This window comes from Lipophrys pholis (genome assembly GCF_963383615.2).
Source record: "Lipophrys pholis genome assembly, chromosome: 15".
NCBI classification, from domain to species: domain Eukaryota; kingdom Metazoa; phylum Chordata; class Actinopteri; order Blenniiformes; family Blenniidae; genus Lipophrys; species Lipophrys pholis.
In genome coordinates, this window is record NC_137642.1 from 1,841,905 (window position 1) to 1,861,337 (window position 19,433).

Below are 19,433 nucleotides of genomic sequence, written 5' to 3' on the forward strand. Positions count from 1 at the left end.
CCAGCTCACCCAGTCGCTCCCTGAACTGCCGACTCTTCAGTTCTCTGCTTTTGATGAAGTTTACGGTGTAAACAACTTTCATAACAGGAATGTGCGCACAAGCTCTCTTGTTGTATGATACAGTGGCAAACAAACAACTCACTTGGATCCAGAGGCCACTCATTTCTTTTCTGACCAATGTAGTCAATCCTTTTTGGGCGCCAACCATAGCTGGGGCTCCGTCTGTCGCCAGGCCACTCAGCTTGTGGAACTGCAGGTCAAATTTGTTCATGGCCAAAACAACTTGTTCAAACAGATCTTCACCTTTAATAGTTCCATGCATGGCGTGCAATGACAGCAGTTCCTCTCCAATTTCAAAGTCGGCAGTAATCCCTCACACAAAAACGGCTAGTTGAGCTGTGTTTGTTATGTCAGTTGTCTCATCACACGCCAAAGAGAAAAACTGGAAATCTCCTGCAGCGTCCTTCAAGGATTTTTCAATGTCTTGTGCCATGTCAGTGATCCGATCTGAGACTTTTCTCCGAGACAAACTAACACTTTGGAAGAGCTTCATTTTTCTTTTTTTAGCAGCCATGCTCCGTTGACGCTGTTCTACTCTCGTTGACACCTGTCAATCACTGAAGACAAGACATGATGATGTTTACGCTGATGTTGCGTTCAAGACATTGATCATGGCTCGGAAAGACAGACACCAGCCCCAAAGGGCATTTGATTTCGCATATGACATAATTTCTTTTGTTATGGACTGCCTCGTGGGCCGTACCAACCAGTCTCACGGGCCGGATACGGATACGGCACGCGGGCCGGAGGTTCCCCATCCCTGATTTAAAGGCTAATATAGTGGTAAATGGACTCACTCGCTGACACCAGCACCAAAGTGCAGTTGATCTCATTCACAGACCATGGGAGGCTGCAACCATGCAAGGCACTGTCACTCTAATGGGGGCAGTTTAGGATTCAGTGTCTTTCCCAAGGACACTTCAGCATGTAGGCAGGCAGAGACGGAAATTGAACCTACAACCTTCCAATTGGGAGACAAGTGCTCTACCAACCGAACTGATGCCGCCCCATGCATTGTGGCTGTAGTTTAGCGTCTACGCCATACCGTCACCCTGCAAGTTTAACGTCGAGGTTGTATGTGCTGCAGAGTAGTTCACTGCCATAACACTAGGGGGCGTCGAAGGGTCGGTTGAAATCTCATGAAACTCACTGTTAGTGTTTAGTTTGTGGTCATACTGAGCTGATAAAGATCAACGGTGAAGCTGTAAATTTTAGCTTCGGGTGAAGCCAGCAGACGCACATCATCTGGATCATATGTGATGTTTCTTAGCATGCCCCATGACGTAGTGGAGTGGACCAATCACAGCCCTCGTAGTTTACGTAGCTTCCCTTTGCATTCTGTGCTGCTTCAATATGTATTTAGAAGTTTTGGGATGAGCACGTCGAGCTCTGCAGGGGTGGTTCATGGGAACGCGTAGCCTCCTTGTATCCTCTGCTTTTCTTAAGAACACATGAAGTGAGAAAAGCTCCAAACTTAAAACAGTCAAAGGCAACGTTGAGACGTACTACAGTGTAACTGTCCCGGTGACCTCGGCCATCCCTCATTCGCTGACGTCAGGCTTTAATATGTCAGAGGTCGTCCGAAGGTAAGTGAGCACAGTGAACACTAGTAAGAGCTGTGGACACAGCAGACAGGACATCCCGATGACTAACGCAGGCAAATATGGTTGGAAATCATCTAAGTCTCCCTGCAGGGCCACTGTGCTGCTCTCCTGTGACAGTTTCAGGCCAATCACTGGGCTCGTCACAGAGGACCTTCAAGACGCACTCTGAAGTCTGCTTGATTCCAGTAACATTGAAGTAATTTGTGGTTCATATGTGAGCACACACACACACACACACACACACACACACACACACACACACACACACACACACACACACACACACACACACACACACACACACACACACACACACACACACACACACACACACACACACATACACCGAGTGCTTCCCTTGTGGCACAACAAGGAGCTCATGCTATATGAACAGTGGGACTAAAATGCAGGCGCTGCAAACTAATACAAGCTGTCCTTTTCAAGGCACTAAAATCTTCCTCCAAATTGATGTAACTTCAGCTAACATCCGGATTATAGAGCATCTTCTTCCAACCAACACCCAGATTATAGAGCATCTTCACCTTATATACAGTATAATGTGCCTTGAAATGTTGTTAGGACTTGTTCCGCACCAAAACTGAAATTTCAGTTTTTCTTTTTTTTTCCTTTATAGGATATCATCCCCCAGCTAGCTCAGTTGGTAGAGCATGAGACTCACAATCTCTAGGTAGAGGGCTCATGTCCCACACCAGGCACCACCTTCCCGTGGGCTCACCACCTGCAGGAAAGGTTCTTAATCAGTGCAATGTGATCTGGGTGACAGAGCTCAGACTGCCACCCCAGTGACCCGGAAACAGATAAGCAGGAGAAGATGGATGGATGGATGGATGGATCTTCATCCCTCTAACATCCACTTTTTTTCAAGCATCTTCTTCTAATAACATCGGATTATATGTGACTGAAACAGCTAAAAATCCAAATGACTATATTTAGAAATATTAAGATTTAATTTTACTGGTTCATTCAGTTGTTTAATTAGTCCTGAATACATTATTGAAATAAATCCATCCAATACAGCAGTACAGCAAGAATACAATATGTAACTGCAGTGAGACACACATGATGTTTCTTTTCCATAAAACCTCAACAAGCAAGTCAAACAAACACAAGCACGCACACACACACACACACACACACACACACACTAATGTGTGTGTGTGTGTGCTCAGGGTTACTGCAGCTACACTCTCGTCTCCTTCCTCCATCTGTGTGAAACTGCTTAAAGTGATAATGAGTTGTTTTTAATAATTAATTTGCATATAAAAGCCGAGCCGTCTGTGTGGGTGGCAGAAACAGATCCTGGATCACAGTCTGGCTGCTGGCGACGCTTCAGAGAAAGCCGCAGAAAACACAGAGATAGACACGAGAGCAAAGAAGGGAAAAGACGAAGAGAATGTGGTGAAATGAAACTGAAGGAGAGACCACAGTGAAATAAACAAGCACCAGGAGACGAACTCTGAATGAGACAGCGGGCGCTAAAATGAGAGAATGTGGGCTTTAGGTTGGCGAGTGACTCTGTTTTCCTGAAGCAGTTGTTGTGTTGTGACTTGTAGTATTTCTGTCACAAATGCTGTTACTGGGACGATCACATCCTGAAACATTATGGACACAAGTTTGTCCTGGTTGATTCTCGACTCATGCTAACTGCATCGTTTTCAGTGTCCGTGCCATAGTTTGAGGCAGCGAGCCATCCAGCCGTTATTTGGATGTTCAATTTTGGGAAAAGATGGCCGCGAAACTAGCAGACGGGTTGCTCAAAGCCCTCTAAAATATGTGTATAATGATCTCATGCCGTGTCACTAGTTACGCCCAAAAAGAAGCCTCGTGAATCATTTTCTTTATTTTCTGACTCCACCAGATGGCACTGTTGTTGACTTTAAGATAGAGTCTGAAGAGGCGCCCAGTAATAACGCTGAGCAACAAGAAATATTAGACAGCACGAGTCACTAAAACGATGAAAAAGGCCCAAAAAAGGAAGGCAGATGGATCAAGATCCATTCTAGATTTTGTCAAGATGGTAACTTCCACTTTTCCTGTCATCACTTCACCACCTGTCATCTTCATGCCACCGGTGGCCACTACCATCCCCGTCACAATTTCACCATCAACGACAACCACTTTATCACCAGCCAAAGAGAGGAAAACTGAGAAGAAGTTTGCCAAAGGATGGATGGCTGACCCCATGTTCAATAGCTGGCTTCTGTATGACAGGATTACAAACAGGATGTGGCGCTCATACTGTCGGGAAGCCAACCTTGGCTATGGGCGACATGCAGAACTGACAACTTCAGGGAATCCCCCTCCCCCATTTTTTATAGTTTTATTTCTAAATAGAAATGTGCACTATTTTGTAAACAAAGAAAGTGCCTTGTCTCATAACCAACTTCTGGCAGCGCTCAATGAAGAAAAATAGAATAAAGTGAAATTAAGACTATGAATTAATTCTTTCACTAATATTTAATGATCAGATTTTTTCAAAATAATGTGAAAGTTTGAAACTTTAGATTTCAAGGCCTGCTTTAAATAAATCAAAAACGAAATAGTTTGAAATTCTGCAACAAATGATCTACAAAAACAACTAACTATACAGGTGATGGAGAAGAAGCTGCTGCTGGAGCTCAAGCAGTCGCTGTACATCGATATGGGACTAGAAGAGTCCACAGACAAATCTGCAGAGAAACATCTCGTCTTTATTGTACGGTACAGAGCAAAGGTTGTGGTGAAAACAACATACCTGTAGAGAGCCACAATAGTTGATGGCACAGCAACCACCATCTACGACACTCTGGTTGAAGTGTTTTTACTTTTGCACTGTAAACAAGGAAGTGACTGCAAACTGGAGTCCACTATGATTGGCCAGAGTGGTCAAGGGTCACAGGGAGGACCCGGGGAGGGAAGTCCGCCTCTCTGATTCAAGAGTTTGTGTTTCTGTAAAATCCTTCTCTCTTTCTTTCACCGTAAGTGTTGGGAGGAGCACGGCCGTCCTGTGCAAGTTGACCATGTGGGGAGAATGTCTTTGTTTAATAAATAATTGTGTTAATTGTTAACTATCTTAGATCTGTTGTCCTTAAGACAGCCACAGTTTTGGGAACATGCAGTATCTAGAAAATATAGATAAAAATGATACCTAACACTACCTACAAGGCAGAAGCAAGGTTGAACCAGCTTTCTGAAAACTACAGCGAACACGGAGCCCCGGAGTGGTCATAGAAAAAAAAATTTAAATAACGCGTGAGAACGATGTAATAAGCTGTTAATAACACGAGGGGACGAGATAATTTAATCTGCGTTAGCGGAGCCGGTGGCTCTCGAAATGCTGCAGAGCTCCTCCGCTGTCAGTCAGCTGTGTCTGATATCATTTAGAAGCAGTTTTGTGTCACCTGAACTTAGAGCGGCTTGGCCTGTGATTGGCTGAGAGTGGAGAAGTGGGCAGGTCAGATGAGCAGGTGGAGACTGCATGTGTGCGTGCGTGTGCGTGCGTGTGCGTGCGTGTGCGTGCGTGTGCGTGTCCGTCCGTTGGAGGAAAGCGAAGGGGCGGCACGATTCTGTTCAGTAATAAAGCGGCTTTACAGACAAGAAATTTGTCTTCCTTTCCAACATCCTGCAGGACGCTACAATAGTAATGCTAAAATTGTAATGCTACAATAGTAATGCGACAATAGTAATGCTACAATAGTAACGCCCCAATAGTAACGCTACAATAGTAATGCTATTATAGTAACGCTACAATAGTAATAGTAATGCTACAATAGCAATGCTACAATAGTACTGCTTCAATAGTAACGCCACAATAGTAACGATACAATACTAACGCTACAATAGTAATGCTACAATAGTAACGCTACAATAATACGAGAGTATCACGTTACCGGCATTACTGAATATGGGAAGTAGAACATTTCGACTTTGGCCACATTATCATGAAGACCGTATCTTTGTTGTCGTACTCCACACTGGACTTGGTCTCAAAGGCACGTTTTCAAGAGCTTGGTCCTGGCTCGTCTCGGCCCGTTAAAGGGGACATGTCATGCAAAATTATCTTTTTAATGGTTTTCCAGCATTAGTAATCGTCCCCATACCTGGAATGACACTCCAGAAGTGAAGAAAGTCTGTCGTCTCTTTCTCTGCCTTGTTTAATGTTTTCTAAAGAGCGTGCTCCAACGAGTGAATCGGAGAGCAAACCCTGTGTAGCGTCACCAGGGTTTTTTAGTCAACCCCAATCCAGGTAGACCCTCCCTTTGACCTGCCCACAACCAGGCAGCTTGGCATGCGCTACGTTTTTTTCCCTTTGCTACCGCTGCAGGTAAACAAACATGGCGAAGATATGAGCAAAACACGCCAGACTGTGTCTGTTACTGTGTCAACGAGCAGAGGAGTCGATTTTTACTGCCTTCGTCTGAGCCGATTAGGAATCTACCAACAAGACTTCCTGGTTTTGTACGTCGCTCCAAGCACTTCACGGAGGAGAGTTTTCATACCATCGGCCAGTACAATGCTGGATTCGCTGCAAAACTTCTAATAAAGATCTGTACCAACTATCTGTAACTCTACGGCAAATGTGACTAAGTAAAATATTCCGAATTCTGCTTTTATATTACTTTTCGAAGCACCAGGCTGGTTAGTTTGCAACAGCTGTGGCCAGTTATTTTTCTTTTGTTTATTGTGATTATTATTCATGTCTGCAATGTTGTGCTGATAGAGACTGCAGGTCAATGGTGGCTCACAATATTCTCCTGTCCGCTACTAATTATGATCATTAGTAGAGGATAATTAAATTATCTGAACTTAGTGTGGCATGCACATAGTTAGATAAGTGCATAATCACTCAGGATGGTCTGAATAGTCATTTATTTGCTGTTAAAACAGCACATTTCTTTATTTGCTGTTAAAACAGCACATTTCTTTGTAAAGAAAATATTCAGTGCAGCTATTAAACATATTCAGACACAATATGTTTTATTAACCTTCTGAAACGTCATGCTGCAGCAGCAGAGTCAGAACTTCTTCAGGAGCTTCTCCTTCTTGCTCACATTCTGGTTCATATTGGTTTGGTTGAACGTTGAACTGTGTTTCTCCGTAACTTAGTGACAGATAGAATGTAAACAATAGCGTGTGGCATAAGGAGAGGAAGCACTTCCTCCTCCTCCCAAGATGGGCATGTGGGCGGAGCCAATCCAGCTGCCTGAAACCAGCAGATTCTGAGTAGTAGAATATTCGATCTCAAATGATCGAATATTCAACTGGCTGAAAATCAAGGAGAAGCTGGATTTGGGGCAAAAAACTTTGAATACAATGTTTTTGGACTAATATGAACCATGTGAAAGTGTTGAAAAGTTGTGTGATATGACTCCTTTAAAGTCTTAAAGTCTTGTTATTGCCTTACGTCTTCCCACAGTGTGCGATTTTAACAATCTTAGTAGTCACAGCCTCTCACACTGTATAAGATAAACTAAAGCCATGACATGAATTTTGCTATGTTCAGATTGTACAAACACGCCCGCTGACTCACAGCCGGCGTGGTTGCGCAATAGTGCATTGCGAAATCAAGTTCACTGATTTCGTAATACGCAATAGCAGAACAATAACACATCCGGAACATACACATGAAGAGAGCCTCAGCGTTGTGCTATTTATGTGTTTGGAAAGAAATCCTCCAAAAAAGAGAAGGCACAGAATCTGGACGTGGTCGTGTCTCAGAGAGAGAGGACAACCTGCAGGGTAATGTTGCCACGGGAGCTTGAAGTACTTGTTAGCATCTAGCAGCATCTACTAGTTTTTTACATTCGGATCTACTGTTGTGGTCTTTAATTTTCCAACAAAACAGACTCCATGTAAATGAAACAGGCTGCAGGTAGCAGTAACAGCAACGATCGCCCCAAACATCTGACACTCTCTGATATTGATCGCAGGCTTACGAGCACCAACTTGGCCGTCTGGTGAACCTTGCACAAGGCACGATGTTACGGAAACCTATTAAGCCATTGCCACAGACTTTACTAAAGATTCTGCCACGATCCAGTCTTTTATCTCTGACGGCCAAAAATCGCACAGTTTTGGGAAGTCTTTAGTCTTAGGCCTTTAAATTCTTGATCGTGGTATGCTCTGGGGTTGTTCTTGACTTGGTCTTGACCCCCTCAAGTTTTGGTCTTGATTTGGTCTTGACTGCATTCGACTTAAGCAGTTTCTTCATTTAATTCAATTTTGTAGCCATGGTGCAAGTGATGGCAAATAGACTATAATTGGTCATTATGCTTTGAAGCTTCTATTAAAAGATGAAGAAGTGTGTAGATGGAGTTTTTTGCTCAGCGATGGAAGAAATCCTGGACATGATCGGTAAACAATATTAACAGTAATATGCACTGATAATATGTAGAACAGCATTGCTGATACTCACTGTGGCCAAGACATCCTTGTCACAGTACTTTTTCCTGTCGTACTTGTCCCGGATGAAGACCTCCACGGCTCTAAAGGTCAAAAGGTAAGGACTGAATCTACACAAAATCATTGATACAAAAATTTGCATGAATTAGAAAGAAATGCAACATTTATAAACTGGGCATGAGTGATGGATGAAAGGAGGAATGAGGGCAATGAAGCTGCCTGGTCAAAAGCCTTGGAGTAACCAACAAAGGAAATTGTCAAAACTTTTAGTTTAACGAATATGTTAATTGTTAAATGCAGATTTTTTTCTAGCACTATTTGTGCATTCCCCTTTGTGAAGGTTTGTATCATCGTGATATATTCTTGCTAGAGTTGGTTATTTCTTAAGCTTGTACTTCTGTAGATAATTTGTTTCTGTGTTTTTAAAAGAAAGATACAACCACCAAACACAAATACAAGTATGATTCAGCTCCAGAGGAATTCAACCTATCCATCGATGATGGGTCACTACTGGGAATCAAATTCAAATTACTTTTTACTTTCTGGTTCAAAATGTTCAAGACAGTGTCATGACTGCTCTTCTACAGTATTTCAGGACATTATCTATGTCTTTTTTTGTCATCTAGTAAGAAAATTCACAGGGAGGGGAGGATAACTTCATATTTCATTACTATCAGTAAGTTACGCAGTCACCAGGAAAAATGCACTCGTAATAACACTAAGTTGTAAGTTCAAAGGTTAATGCATGCGCTGCTGCAATTGGCTGAATTACATTACACTGCTTTTTAGTTAAAAAAAATAAATACAGAAATACATGTTTTATTATAGTATTTATAAATTAACCAGGGAACAAATTATAATCTTTACACATAAAAAAATCTAAATAAACCACTTTAAAAAAAAAAGTCACATTTCTTGGGGGTGTTATGGAGGTGCTTTGGCTATCTTAGGTGCCTGTTATGGAAAAGAATGACCTTCTTGTCTATGTACAATCCCCAGCCTGCACTAAGAAGAAGCAGTAGTTATACCAGTATAAATGCGAGTAGGAGTAGTTGTGGTTTTGTTAGGAGCAATGAATGAAATTATGCTCAATGTTTAAGTTGCTCTTTCTATCCTCGTTCCATGTGTTGGTTTATTAAGTGTCATTCTTGCTTTGTGAAAACTTGCTCCAGTAACTTTTGGGGTGTTAAGAGACTAATGTGCCGACATTGACCCGTACCAGTCATTTTATCATACTGTGTTAATGGACGTAGTCAATGTGCTTGGGATTGCTGTGTTTTTATCAGTGCATCCACAACTATTAATGGTTATGAGAGCAATTTAATATCAAATACATCACATACTGCAATGAATCACTTACATGTTCGTCAATAAAGCTTATGTCCGTTCTGCCACATGTTAGGATTAGGGTTAGACTCAAACTCCCATGTTCTCATTTAGAAAGGATCGTGCAGTAAATAGCCGGTTAAAAAAAGATGGGCGAGTAAGAAAAGCAGAAGCACACATAGAAAGGCACACATTGAAGCCCTGGAGCTCCTAATCCAGGGTCCGTTATCTGCTGCTTTCAGCCAGCGGCGCTGCTGTCAGAACAACTAATGGCCTTCAAAAGAGTAAAGAATGATGACCACCCGAACAAATGGGCCTGCCAGATACAAGATAGGGTATTAGAGTAGCATTTCAAACAGGGAGATTATTTATTTCACTCTGCTGGTGAAAATATGAACATATGCCGCTGCGTTCACCACACAGCTGCCTTGTCTTGTATCACGGAAAAGGGCAGACTGGAAACCGCTGTCGCAGCGCCGTACATACAGACAGCTCTGAGGGTTTCCTGGTTAAACATGTGGAACGACAGCGATGATGCGAGCCATTTGTTTCTGATCTGCTGCTGGTGTTTGTAGTTGGAGCTGACAATTACTGATGACGAAGAGTTAATCCTTCTTTACAAGGAAAAAGGGCAATTGAGTGAATCATTTCAAGAGGTGTTAACTTGTTTTATATATATATATATATATATATATATATATATATATATATATATGCAGCGAGTGGTGAGGTAATAATCCATTAGTGTCGTTTCAACTGATTACGATAGATGGTTGACTGGATTTCAAAAGGAGGCCCCCATATTTTTCATAACCTCAACAATAAGATGAAACAAAACCTTTTACAGTATATATGGAGGGCTGAATGTGCCAAAATTAAATAAATAACTATGCCATTTAATAATTAATTAAATGTCATTAATTTATTGAAATTGAAATTAAATATATAAATGTGTCATTAAATCATAAGAAAATAATTAAATGTGTCATTATTTAATTAAAATACAATGTTTTTAATGTAAAAAACATATATAATTATTTCACTATTTATCTATATATCGTCTCAATGTGCCAAAATTACATAAATAAATACACCATTGAATAATTCATTAAGTGTGTCATTCATTGATTAAACTTGAAATTAAATATATAAATGTCATTAATTAAGTAAAATATGATGTGGCAGCAGAGCACACCACCGCCGGGTTCCCCCACAGAGGCACAGAGTCAGGAGTTCCAGAAATCATTATATTATTGAAGTGACTCAAAGTGAACACTAAACACCAGACACTGCTGCCTCTCCGCCTGTCACCCCGAGTGTCTGGCAGCTCGTCCTTTATGGGCAGAGAGGGGAGGCAGCACACCTGATTCACATCAGGAGCTTAATCACCTCTCTGCCACATATGAATATTCATTTTTATGCAAACACATTTCATTATTTCACTATTTAATTAATCATTTCATAATCCGGTGTTTCACTGCTTCATGAATTTATTTTATCTGTCAAACTCACCCATCAAACTCAGTGGGCTCATTACACCTGATTGGTTCTCCTGCACATCACGTCAGAACAGACCGATCTCAGATAAGGATTGTTGCAGAGCAAGTGAATATATTCTGAAACAGTGGGTGGCACTAGATGTTAAACTCTGCTCCTGACTCACAGTAAAAATCCAGACTCGTCTTGTTTCCACCCGACAGGTGTAGAAGTTTTATTTCTTAACTTCTGTGTGTAAGGTTATATTCAGCGGGGGTATCCCAGGGTATCCCAGGTGTCAAATACTAACACGTCCCTGTATCGCCACATAACTAACAATGGTTGGTATTGCTACACTATACATCTCTTCGTTGGTTTGGAAACTTTATTTAAAAAAGCTTTATTTGCAACCGACAAAAAACAAGGTGAAGTCTGGGTGTTGCTGCACTACCCAATGGTGAGAGATATTTTACACTCTGAAACATCTCTCACCAACTCCCGAGAAACTTCTTGCAGATCCTCCGGTAATGTAACCGCTGTGTTTTGAAACTCTTCAGACCAAAGCAATGATTTTGACTCGATCAGCGTTAGCCCCGCCCACTGAGTTTGATGAGTGACTTTGAGTTTGACAGATAAAATAAATTCATGAAGCAGTGCAACACCGGACCACGAAATAATAAATTAAATAGTGAAATAATATGAAATATCTTTTTTACATAAAGTGAATGAATCAATGACACATTTAATAACACATTTCTATATTTAATTCCAATTTTAGGTAATTAATGACAAATTGAATTAATTAATTAACAGTTTGGTGTGCACCTGGAGGGAGGTTCTCTCAACCACAATGGAGTGGGTGTGTTGCTGACGTGTGGGGGTCTGTTGGAGGAAGTGAGGTGACGCACGAGAGAAATGTTTGACAGGTGAACTATCATGCTGCTGGAGGCAATAAAGAAAAGCCAACTGGACTCCTCTGTCCGTTCCACATTGGTGACCCCAACATCTGAACATGTCTGTCGAAGTCAGCAGCGGTTGCGCAGGAGCTCCTGTGGTGTATGCTGCAGCTGTCAACCTGCTGGAGTTTTGGTAGCTCCATCCTGAGCGGTGGTTCCAACATATTGAGGCTCAGTTTCATCTCTGAGGGGTTTCCCATGTCATCACAGCGCTGGATTCTTCCACCACCCGTCGAGTGATGGGGCTGCTGCGGGACTCGCCGGCGCGGGGAAACTACACCGCGCTCAAAGCTCAACTCCTCCGGCTGTTCCAGCTGTCCAAGGCCGAACGAGCAGAGCGCTTCTGTCTCTCAACAGCTTGGAAGACAGTAAACCCACGGAGCTGATGGAGAACATGTTGGGAGACAGTAAACCCACGGGGCTGATGGAGAACATGTTGGGAGACAGCAAACCCAGGAGCTGATGGAAAACATGTTGGGAGACAGTAAACCCACGGGGCTGATGAAGAACATGTTGGGAGACAATAAACCCACGGAGCTGATGGAGAACATGTTGGGAGACAGTAAACCCACGGAGCTGATGGAGAACATGTTGGCGCTGCGGGAATCGGGTGACGCTGAGTTCCTCTTCATCCAGCAGTTCCTGTGTCAACTACCAGCTCAGGTGCGCAAGGCTCTGGCCAGCTCTCCGCTCGTGCGAACTAAGGATTGTCGTGGGATGGTGGAGGAGGGAGACAGGATCCTGCTGGCGTCACGGTCATACGGAGTGCATGTTGTCCTGCTGGCACAACTTGAATGCCGGCCGGAGGAGGAAGCGCAGGCTACGGTCGGGGCGGTTACGGATAGGCACAAGAATGATGACCAGCGGTGCTTTTTCCACCGACATTTCGGGAATAGAGCCAAGCACTGCACTCCGCCCTAACCCTCTTCGATAGCTGCTATGAGCGCTGGGAACACGGGGAAGCTACTGTACATCGCGGTCTCGTTCTCCTCCTTTCATATCCACCTGGGTGGCCCGTTTCGGCACGCCGTTGAATGTCATGTTGGACAGACGCTCCCAGTTGACCTCTGAGCTTTGGACAGAGGTGGCTAAAGGCCTGGGATTGCCACTACACCGGACAATGGGTTCCAACCCACAAGCCAATGGACTGTGTTAGCTGTGAAACTTGCCCATTTCATGCCCGAGCAGCCAGTGGAGGTGGTGCAGCCCCCGAGACGTGGGCTTCCCTAGAGTTGAGCAACCTGGAGGGAGGTTCTCTCAACCACAATGCAGTGGGTGTGTCGCTGACGTGTGGGGGTGTGTTGGTGATGGGAGGTGATAAAAGAGGAAGTGCAGTTACGCTGCCATGCTGCTGGAGGCAATAAAGAAAAGCCCACTCGACTCCTCTGTCCGTCTCATCATTCTCTGCCTCCACAATGCTGTATTTTTTTTTTCAATTTTGGCACATTTAGGCAATTAAATAATTAATTAAATAGTGAAATAATCATATATGTCTTTTACTTAAAATTAATTGGTATTTTAATTAATTCATGCTATATTTATATATTCAATTCCAATTGTAATAAATTAATGACACATTTAAATAATTATTTAATGGTGTATTTATTTATTTTTGCCACATTCAGTCCTCCATAAACATCTTCACTATATTAATATTGTTTATATATTCTCTGTCTCCACAGCCAACTAAACTCTTCTGGTTTTTCAAAACAATGAAAATAAATCAACTTGTGTTTCTAATTCTAGGTGTATATTCCATCCCAAATTCTTACAAAGCCTTCCAATACATGAGAGAATCTAATGTCGACAGTGAACAGCGCGGGTAAAAAATAAAGCTGGTGATATCACGAGTTTTCATGCATTTTCATGATGACACAGCCGGTGCGCGTGTGAATATCTGGCGAGATGGTAAGCTTTAAGATTGGCATGTAAACAACCACTGACATATATGGTGACACGGGGAGCTTTTATGCAAATCTATGCAGACACGTATGGTGACACAGGGGGTTTTATATCAGTGACAGTTTATAATGCAGGCCGTTTGCATGCAGCTGTGCGGTGATGCACACTTTTTATCCCAACGTGTGCTGACAAAATGAGTTTTTATGGAAATGTAAGAGGGGCTAAATGGAGGCGGAGGTTGATAAATAAAAAGCAGAGGGAGGATACTGGTCCGTCTGTGGTCTCCTGAAGCTCTCCGGCAGGTGGGCCTCGTACAGCTGGCGGGCCCGGTTGTTTCCCATGTCCACCATACTCTGCAAGGAGAAAGTAAGAGGTCAGGGAAGGCATTGCGGAGGGAAGGCATTGCGGAGAAACAGCACCATTATCTGGCTGAACAAATGTCAAAACACAAAGTCATTAACATCATTTACCTAAATGTTTATCGCACATTACCTGATAAATTGCTGTTATCTGATATCGTGGAGTCTTACCTCTCTATTATCGCACCCCTTGATGACTATCTAAAGGCTTATATACAGTATATACTACTGTGTCCATAGGATGCATCAGGCAGTGCGTAGCCTCTTTGCCAGGAGTGTCAAACATAAGGCCCTTGGCCCAAAACTTGGCAAGAGGTTGCAATCCGGCCAAACTGCCAGGCAAATTAAAAACATTTAAAAGAAGGAGTGGCACAACCCAACACTGAGACCTGAGATAAGCTATGTAAGCCCTTACAGTATGGCTATTGCTCAAAGCCATACTGTAAGGGTGAGTTTGGAAAAATATGCATAATGCAACAGCAACAATGAAGTTGGTTTTTTTGACATTTCACGGTATTTTGCATTAGAGGGGTTCATTAAAATTTGCTTAATGTTGAGATTGTGATCATTTTTGGTAATGATTGTTTGGTTTTGTGAAATATAGACATTTTCGTCATGTATACTCTGCGTTACAACAAAGAAAAAATTTCAAGTGGAAATTCTAATTCAAATGTGGGTGAAAACACAACTTTTCTGAAGAACTGCTCCTTCTCCACGGCCAGAGGAAGTAGTTCTTCTGCACATACTCCTTCAGAGTGTCATGACTGAGTTTTATAATTGACAGTCACTGTAATAACAATCCAATTTGGTCGTCACAACTTTGGTCGTCACGACTCTGAAAACAATGCTCACAAATATATACAAGCCGGGTGATAATTTTTAAAAAGCTCTTCATTTTTAAAAAGCACTTATTTGAAACTGTAAACTGTTCTTCTGTGCAGCTACATTTTTTAAACCCTCCCTCAAGAGAAAGAAAGAAATGACCCTCCAAAAAGTGACCTAACATGACAGAATGGATGTCCAAACTAAAAGCAATCATTGCAGTCAGGTTGCAAACAATCTGCACATTTGAGTTTTGTTCTTCATGGTCCCAAAGTAGACCGTATGGTCAGGGGTTGTGGGAAACACAAAGATCCTATTAAAACAAGATTCTGCATTACTTGTTTTAATGTCTTTTTTTTCTTTGTAACGCTCTATGAATTGTCCTGTGTGAATGGTGCTCTATGAATAGATTTCCCTTGCCCGTAACCACTGCTTTTTTATTTACATGTTCCGCGAAGCACCAATTTGTTAATAAAACAGTTCAGGTGGTTATATACGCGGTTTTAAGAGGGCCCTTTGCACGGGCGTACGTTGTTAAAGACCAATGTGCCTGCACCCTTTGCTCCGGCGCAGTTTCAAAGCGTGTCAATAACAAGAAACGCGTACTTCACATGACATCACAGCGTACTTCCAGGCAAAAATCGACAGACTGATTGGTCAGACTTTTTGTTGTTAACTTCTATTATTGAGACACTGCAGTCTGCTGCAAACACCCGATCCAGCTCGCTAATGACTGCATTAGTCATATTTTAATCATGTTTAGTATGTAGCCTGGCTACTGTGTGAGCCCAGAAGCTCATTAACATGTAGCATACGTCGGACTTCCATGATGTCTCTGAACGATCCCTCAATATTGTCAGCTCCTGTCGTTAAAACCTGCATTAAAACAGTTAAAACCGGTCGAACATCATGGCAGCTTGGACGCAAACTTTCTCTTCATTAATTTAACAATTCAGCAAAATCTATTTCTGAAAACATTTGTCAGCACCCAAACTTTCTTCTTGTTCCTTTGGGAGTGTTCAGGGGCCTTTAGCCTGTGCCTTTATTTGAAGAGGTCTTCTGATTTTCATGATCCATGAACCTTGTTCACACCAATGAACAGCATAGAATAACTTGTTTTTAATATGGATCGAGGGCCTATCGTGAAAGATACATTAATGCATTGATATGCTCAACTATCAAAGTCACAAAATAATGGGCAATGATTAGCAACTAATTTTGTGACTTTACTCAACTGACTTGATAGTTTATCTGAGACAGTTTGATTCATCAATTCAGTGTTTTACCTTTTCTTGTGTTTTTTATTAAAGGAATTCTGTGCAGTAACTGCATTGCTCATCACCTCCAGGACAAGGAGGCATAAGAGTGTGGACTGATGTCAAGGTCTTAATGATTGACATCAACTCTGTGCAGTAGGTTACAATAAATATCTGCCACTGATTATAGTCCCCCAGGTTGCCAAATAAGCCTTCTTAATAGCCTAAAACCTCACAGCCTCTGGGGGGCTTCGTTTGCCCCCTGAAGTCCCCACCAGAGTGCTGCCCCTGCACCTAATACCCCTGAACACCCGGCCAAACTGGCAGTGGTCCCACCTAGGGATGGGAATTGATGTGATTTTTCCGATTCCGATTCCATTTTCGGTTCTGTTTAACGATACAATTCTTTATCGATTCTCTTATCAATTTTTATTTTTTTATTCTTTTTTTTAAGGAGAATTAACAGGTAGATTACTAGCAGTGAGAATTCCTCCTAACAATTCCTGAGTATTTTTTTGAGGGGAAAAAAATTGTTTTACACAGTCTTCTGCACCAAAAGGAACAATTCCATTTTTTCCAAACATGAAACTTGAGTTATAATTTTTCCTTTAAAAAAGAACAGCCAAATGTGTATTTGCCTTCATTCATATTCTTACACAGAAATATTAACTAACTTGAATAAACCTTTTCCAAACGAGACTGATATTTTGGTAATTAGCTATTTCCAGACTCTCTGGAGGTGCCCCCTTTTATTATTAATGTATAAATTACGAATTTATTCCAATTAATAATCTTTCATTACTAAATTATTTTTTGATAATTTATTAACTTTAAGTAATCAATCAATTATTTTATGAGTTGTTAATGAGTAAATGACAGTTTACTTAAATTAATAATTACAATTTTTCATAAAATTCCTTCCAGGGATGTATTACTTTCAGTAATCTATTACTTACAGTAATTTTATGATCATAACCAACCATAAATCCCAACAATTGTCAATCCCGTTCACCGTACAGAGCGAGCTGCTACTACGAGCAACGACACAACACTACAGTAGTCCCGCCCACCGGAAGTTGTCAGACAAAATGATGCACTATGACAGGGCCCTAGTTTTGGTGTAGAATAAGGTCAATAAATTGATAAAGCTTTATTTTCCTTTTGTAAAGATTTATTGTGGACAGTAAAAGAAAGATTACCATTAGCACTAAGCCTGGGCAACGAGTGGTTGTTGATAGAAGGTTTGTTTTATGGAGAAGATAAATGTGTTTAAGATAAAAAGGGTAACTATAATTTATTTCAGTTAAAATATCTTTAGTGTTATTCAAATTGCAATTGTTTTTTTTGTTTTTTTTTTATCTAGATGTTTTAAAAAAATAAACTCCTTATATTTTACAATGTTTCACTATTCCTCCTAAAGGTTATTTGAATTCTATCTCATTTTATTGGTTGTGGAAGATACCAACTACATATTGAAGTGTAAGCTTTTGCTTTAAATCAAATTTGTAAAGATTTATTTTGTGTTATGCTGTGCTACTTTTTTGTTGCAGATTAATACGCTGCTGTGCAAAAATTGTTTTGTTAGTTTGTTTTGAAGAAAAGTTGACTAAAATGTGTTTTCAATTCACACAAGTATTTAATATTTATTTAGAGAAAAGTCATTGTTATTTCATAGAGTAATAAGATGTTTTACATAGATGATAATTAGAATCTGTAGATTAATCATTAGAAATCATTGTTTAGTGCAGTACTAATTACATCAGACTGAATTAGACAATATTGCAACTATAGATCACACTTCAATAACAAGTAAAACATGCAAATACGTCATATTTTCTTGAAAAGCTAAAGGATGACAGTCTAAGAAACTGCCCTGACTACAAAGAATTCCCTCTTATAGTACAGAGATGGTATTTTACAATAGTGATTTTCAGAGCAAATAACGAAATCCAGCTCTTCAATGATTTTCGCAGTTTTCACTGCACAGGAACTGGTGTAGGTTTACTAAAAGTCTGATTCCAGCGTCGCAGGGGAGTGATCATAAGAGTGAAAGATCACAAACGGAGACTGTGAGAAGAGAGGCCCTGAAAACAAGAATAATAAATGGATTCTTATTCATTGAGACATTCTCTGTTAAGGTCCCAACCAGCGTTTGTCAGTACCTGGATCTGCTCTGGCGTCCACTGGTCCAGGTTGACGGACTTCACCCTAGAGATGTGGACCCCCAGGTTACGGTGGATGCCGGCACAGCGGATGCACATAAACACCCCAAGGTTCCATGAGGCCCACCGAGGACCTGAAGCCAGAATAAAGAGAGAGAAAGAATTACATTTCCACTTTAAAGCTGTGACGGTTCAAATTTTAATACAAAACTCCAGCTGCGTTATCAAACTAACTGCTTCTGAAGTGTAGCAGCAGAGAGCGGCACTCCATCCAGGACATTTGACACATTTTAAATCGAGCTTCAGAATTCCTTTGCAAATAAACTCAAAGCAGCAAAAGTGATAGAGCAGGGGGAAGCAATGAATGAGTAAAATGCAGCAGTGCAATGGAAGAGCAAACAAGTGGCGGGTATTCTCTTTGAACCTCTTCACTTCAAAACCTCAGAGGTAGCTCTTGCTACCCCCTGATGTCACTGGGTCCAGTTTTCAATGAGTGCTTGTGTGGGATTCTAGGAACAACTCCAGCGTGCTCAGCACAGGGTCGATTAGCATGCGCATGCCTGCGCATGCCTGCACACGCCACCGCGGTGGGAGCCGCTCGCTGACCAAGTGGCACGTTGCTGGTGCCAGCTTCTTTTTAAACTGCTGCACCTCCCGGGAGTTCCAGCAAATCCCCTAACCACGCTTTCTAACTGTAGCGAGCGGAGAGGCATGTAGAAGTGAAGACAAATAGAAAAGTGGAGGGGATGATGTAAGGGCCTTTGCTGTCAGGCACAAACACAAATCTGAGGAAACGTGGGGGATTGGAGGGCATCGTCAACTGGAAAGCTGTGGCCGGATTTAATGGATGGCTCTTTTGGTCGAGGCTGCAGATGGTTGAGGCTCAAAATCTGGCAGCAACAGAAGTCATTTTCTTGCTTCTTAGGAATAAATAGACCATGTGTGTTGTTGGGATTTATGGTTGGTTATTTGCGTTAAATTACTCTAAGTAATAGATTACTGAAAGTAATAAATCACTGGAAGTCATTTCTGAAAGATTTAAATTATTAATGGGAGTAAACGGTCATTTACTCATTAACAACTCCTAAATTAATTGAGTAATTACTTA

General features: G+C 41.5%; 2 protein-coding genes across 3 annotated transcripts in view; one reads left to right on the forward strand and one right to left on the reverse strand.

Moving 5' to 3' along the window:
• smap1 (small ArfGAP 1) overlaps positions 1-19,433 on the reverse strand; it is a 227,822-nt gene that overhangs the window by 176,607 nt on the left and 31,782 nt on the right. For both annotated transcript variants that reach the window (XM_080482214.1, XM_080482213.1), the window contains exons 2-4: positions 18,326-18,459; positions 13,994-14,079; positions 8,080-8,149 (exon numbers count right to left, since the gene is read on the reverse strand). In XM_080482214.1, coding sequence (XP_080338340.1) covers positions 8,080-8,149; positions 13,994-14,079; positions 18,326-18,459 — 290 coding nt within the window. The remainder of the gene's footprint in view (positions 1-8,079; positions 8,150-13,993; positions 14,080-18,325; positions 18,460-19,433) is intronic.
• The window catches only part of LOC308121127 (uncharacterized protein), a 29,660-nt gene continuing 17,466 nt past the window's right edge, over positions 7,240-19,433 (forward strand). Inside the window, exon 1 of the mRNA XM_080482215.1 lies at positions 7,240-8,163. Coding sequence (XP_080338341.1) covers positions 8,132-8,163 — 32 coding nt within the window. The 5' untranslated portion in view covers positions 7,240-8,131. The remainder of the gene's footprint in view (positions 8,164-19,433) is intronic.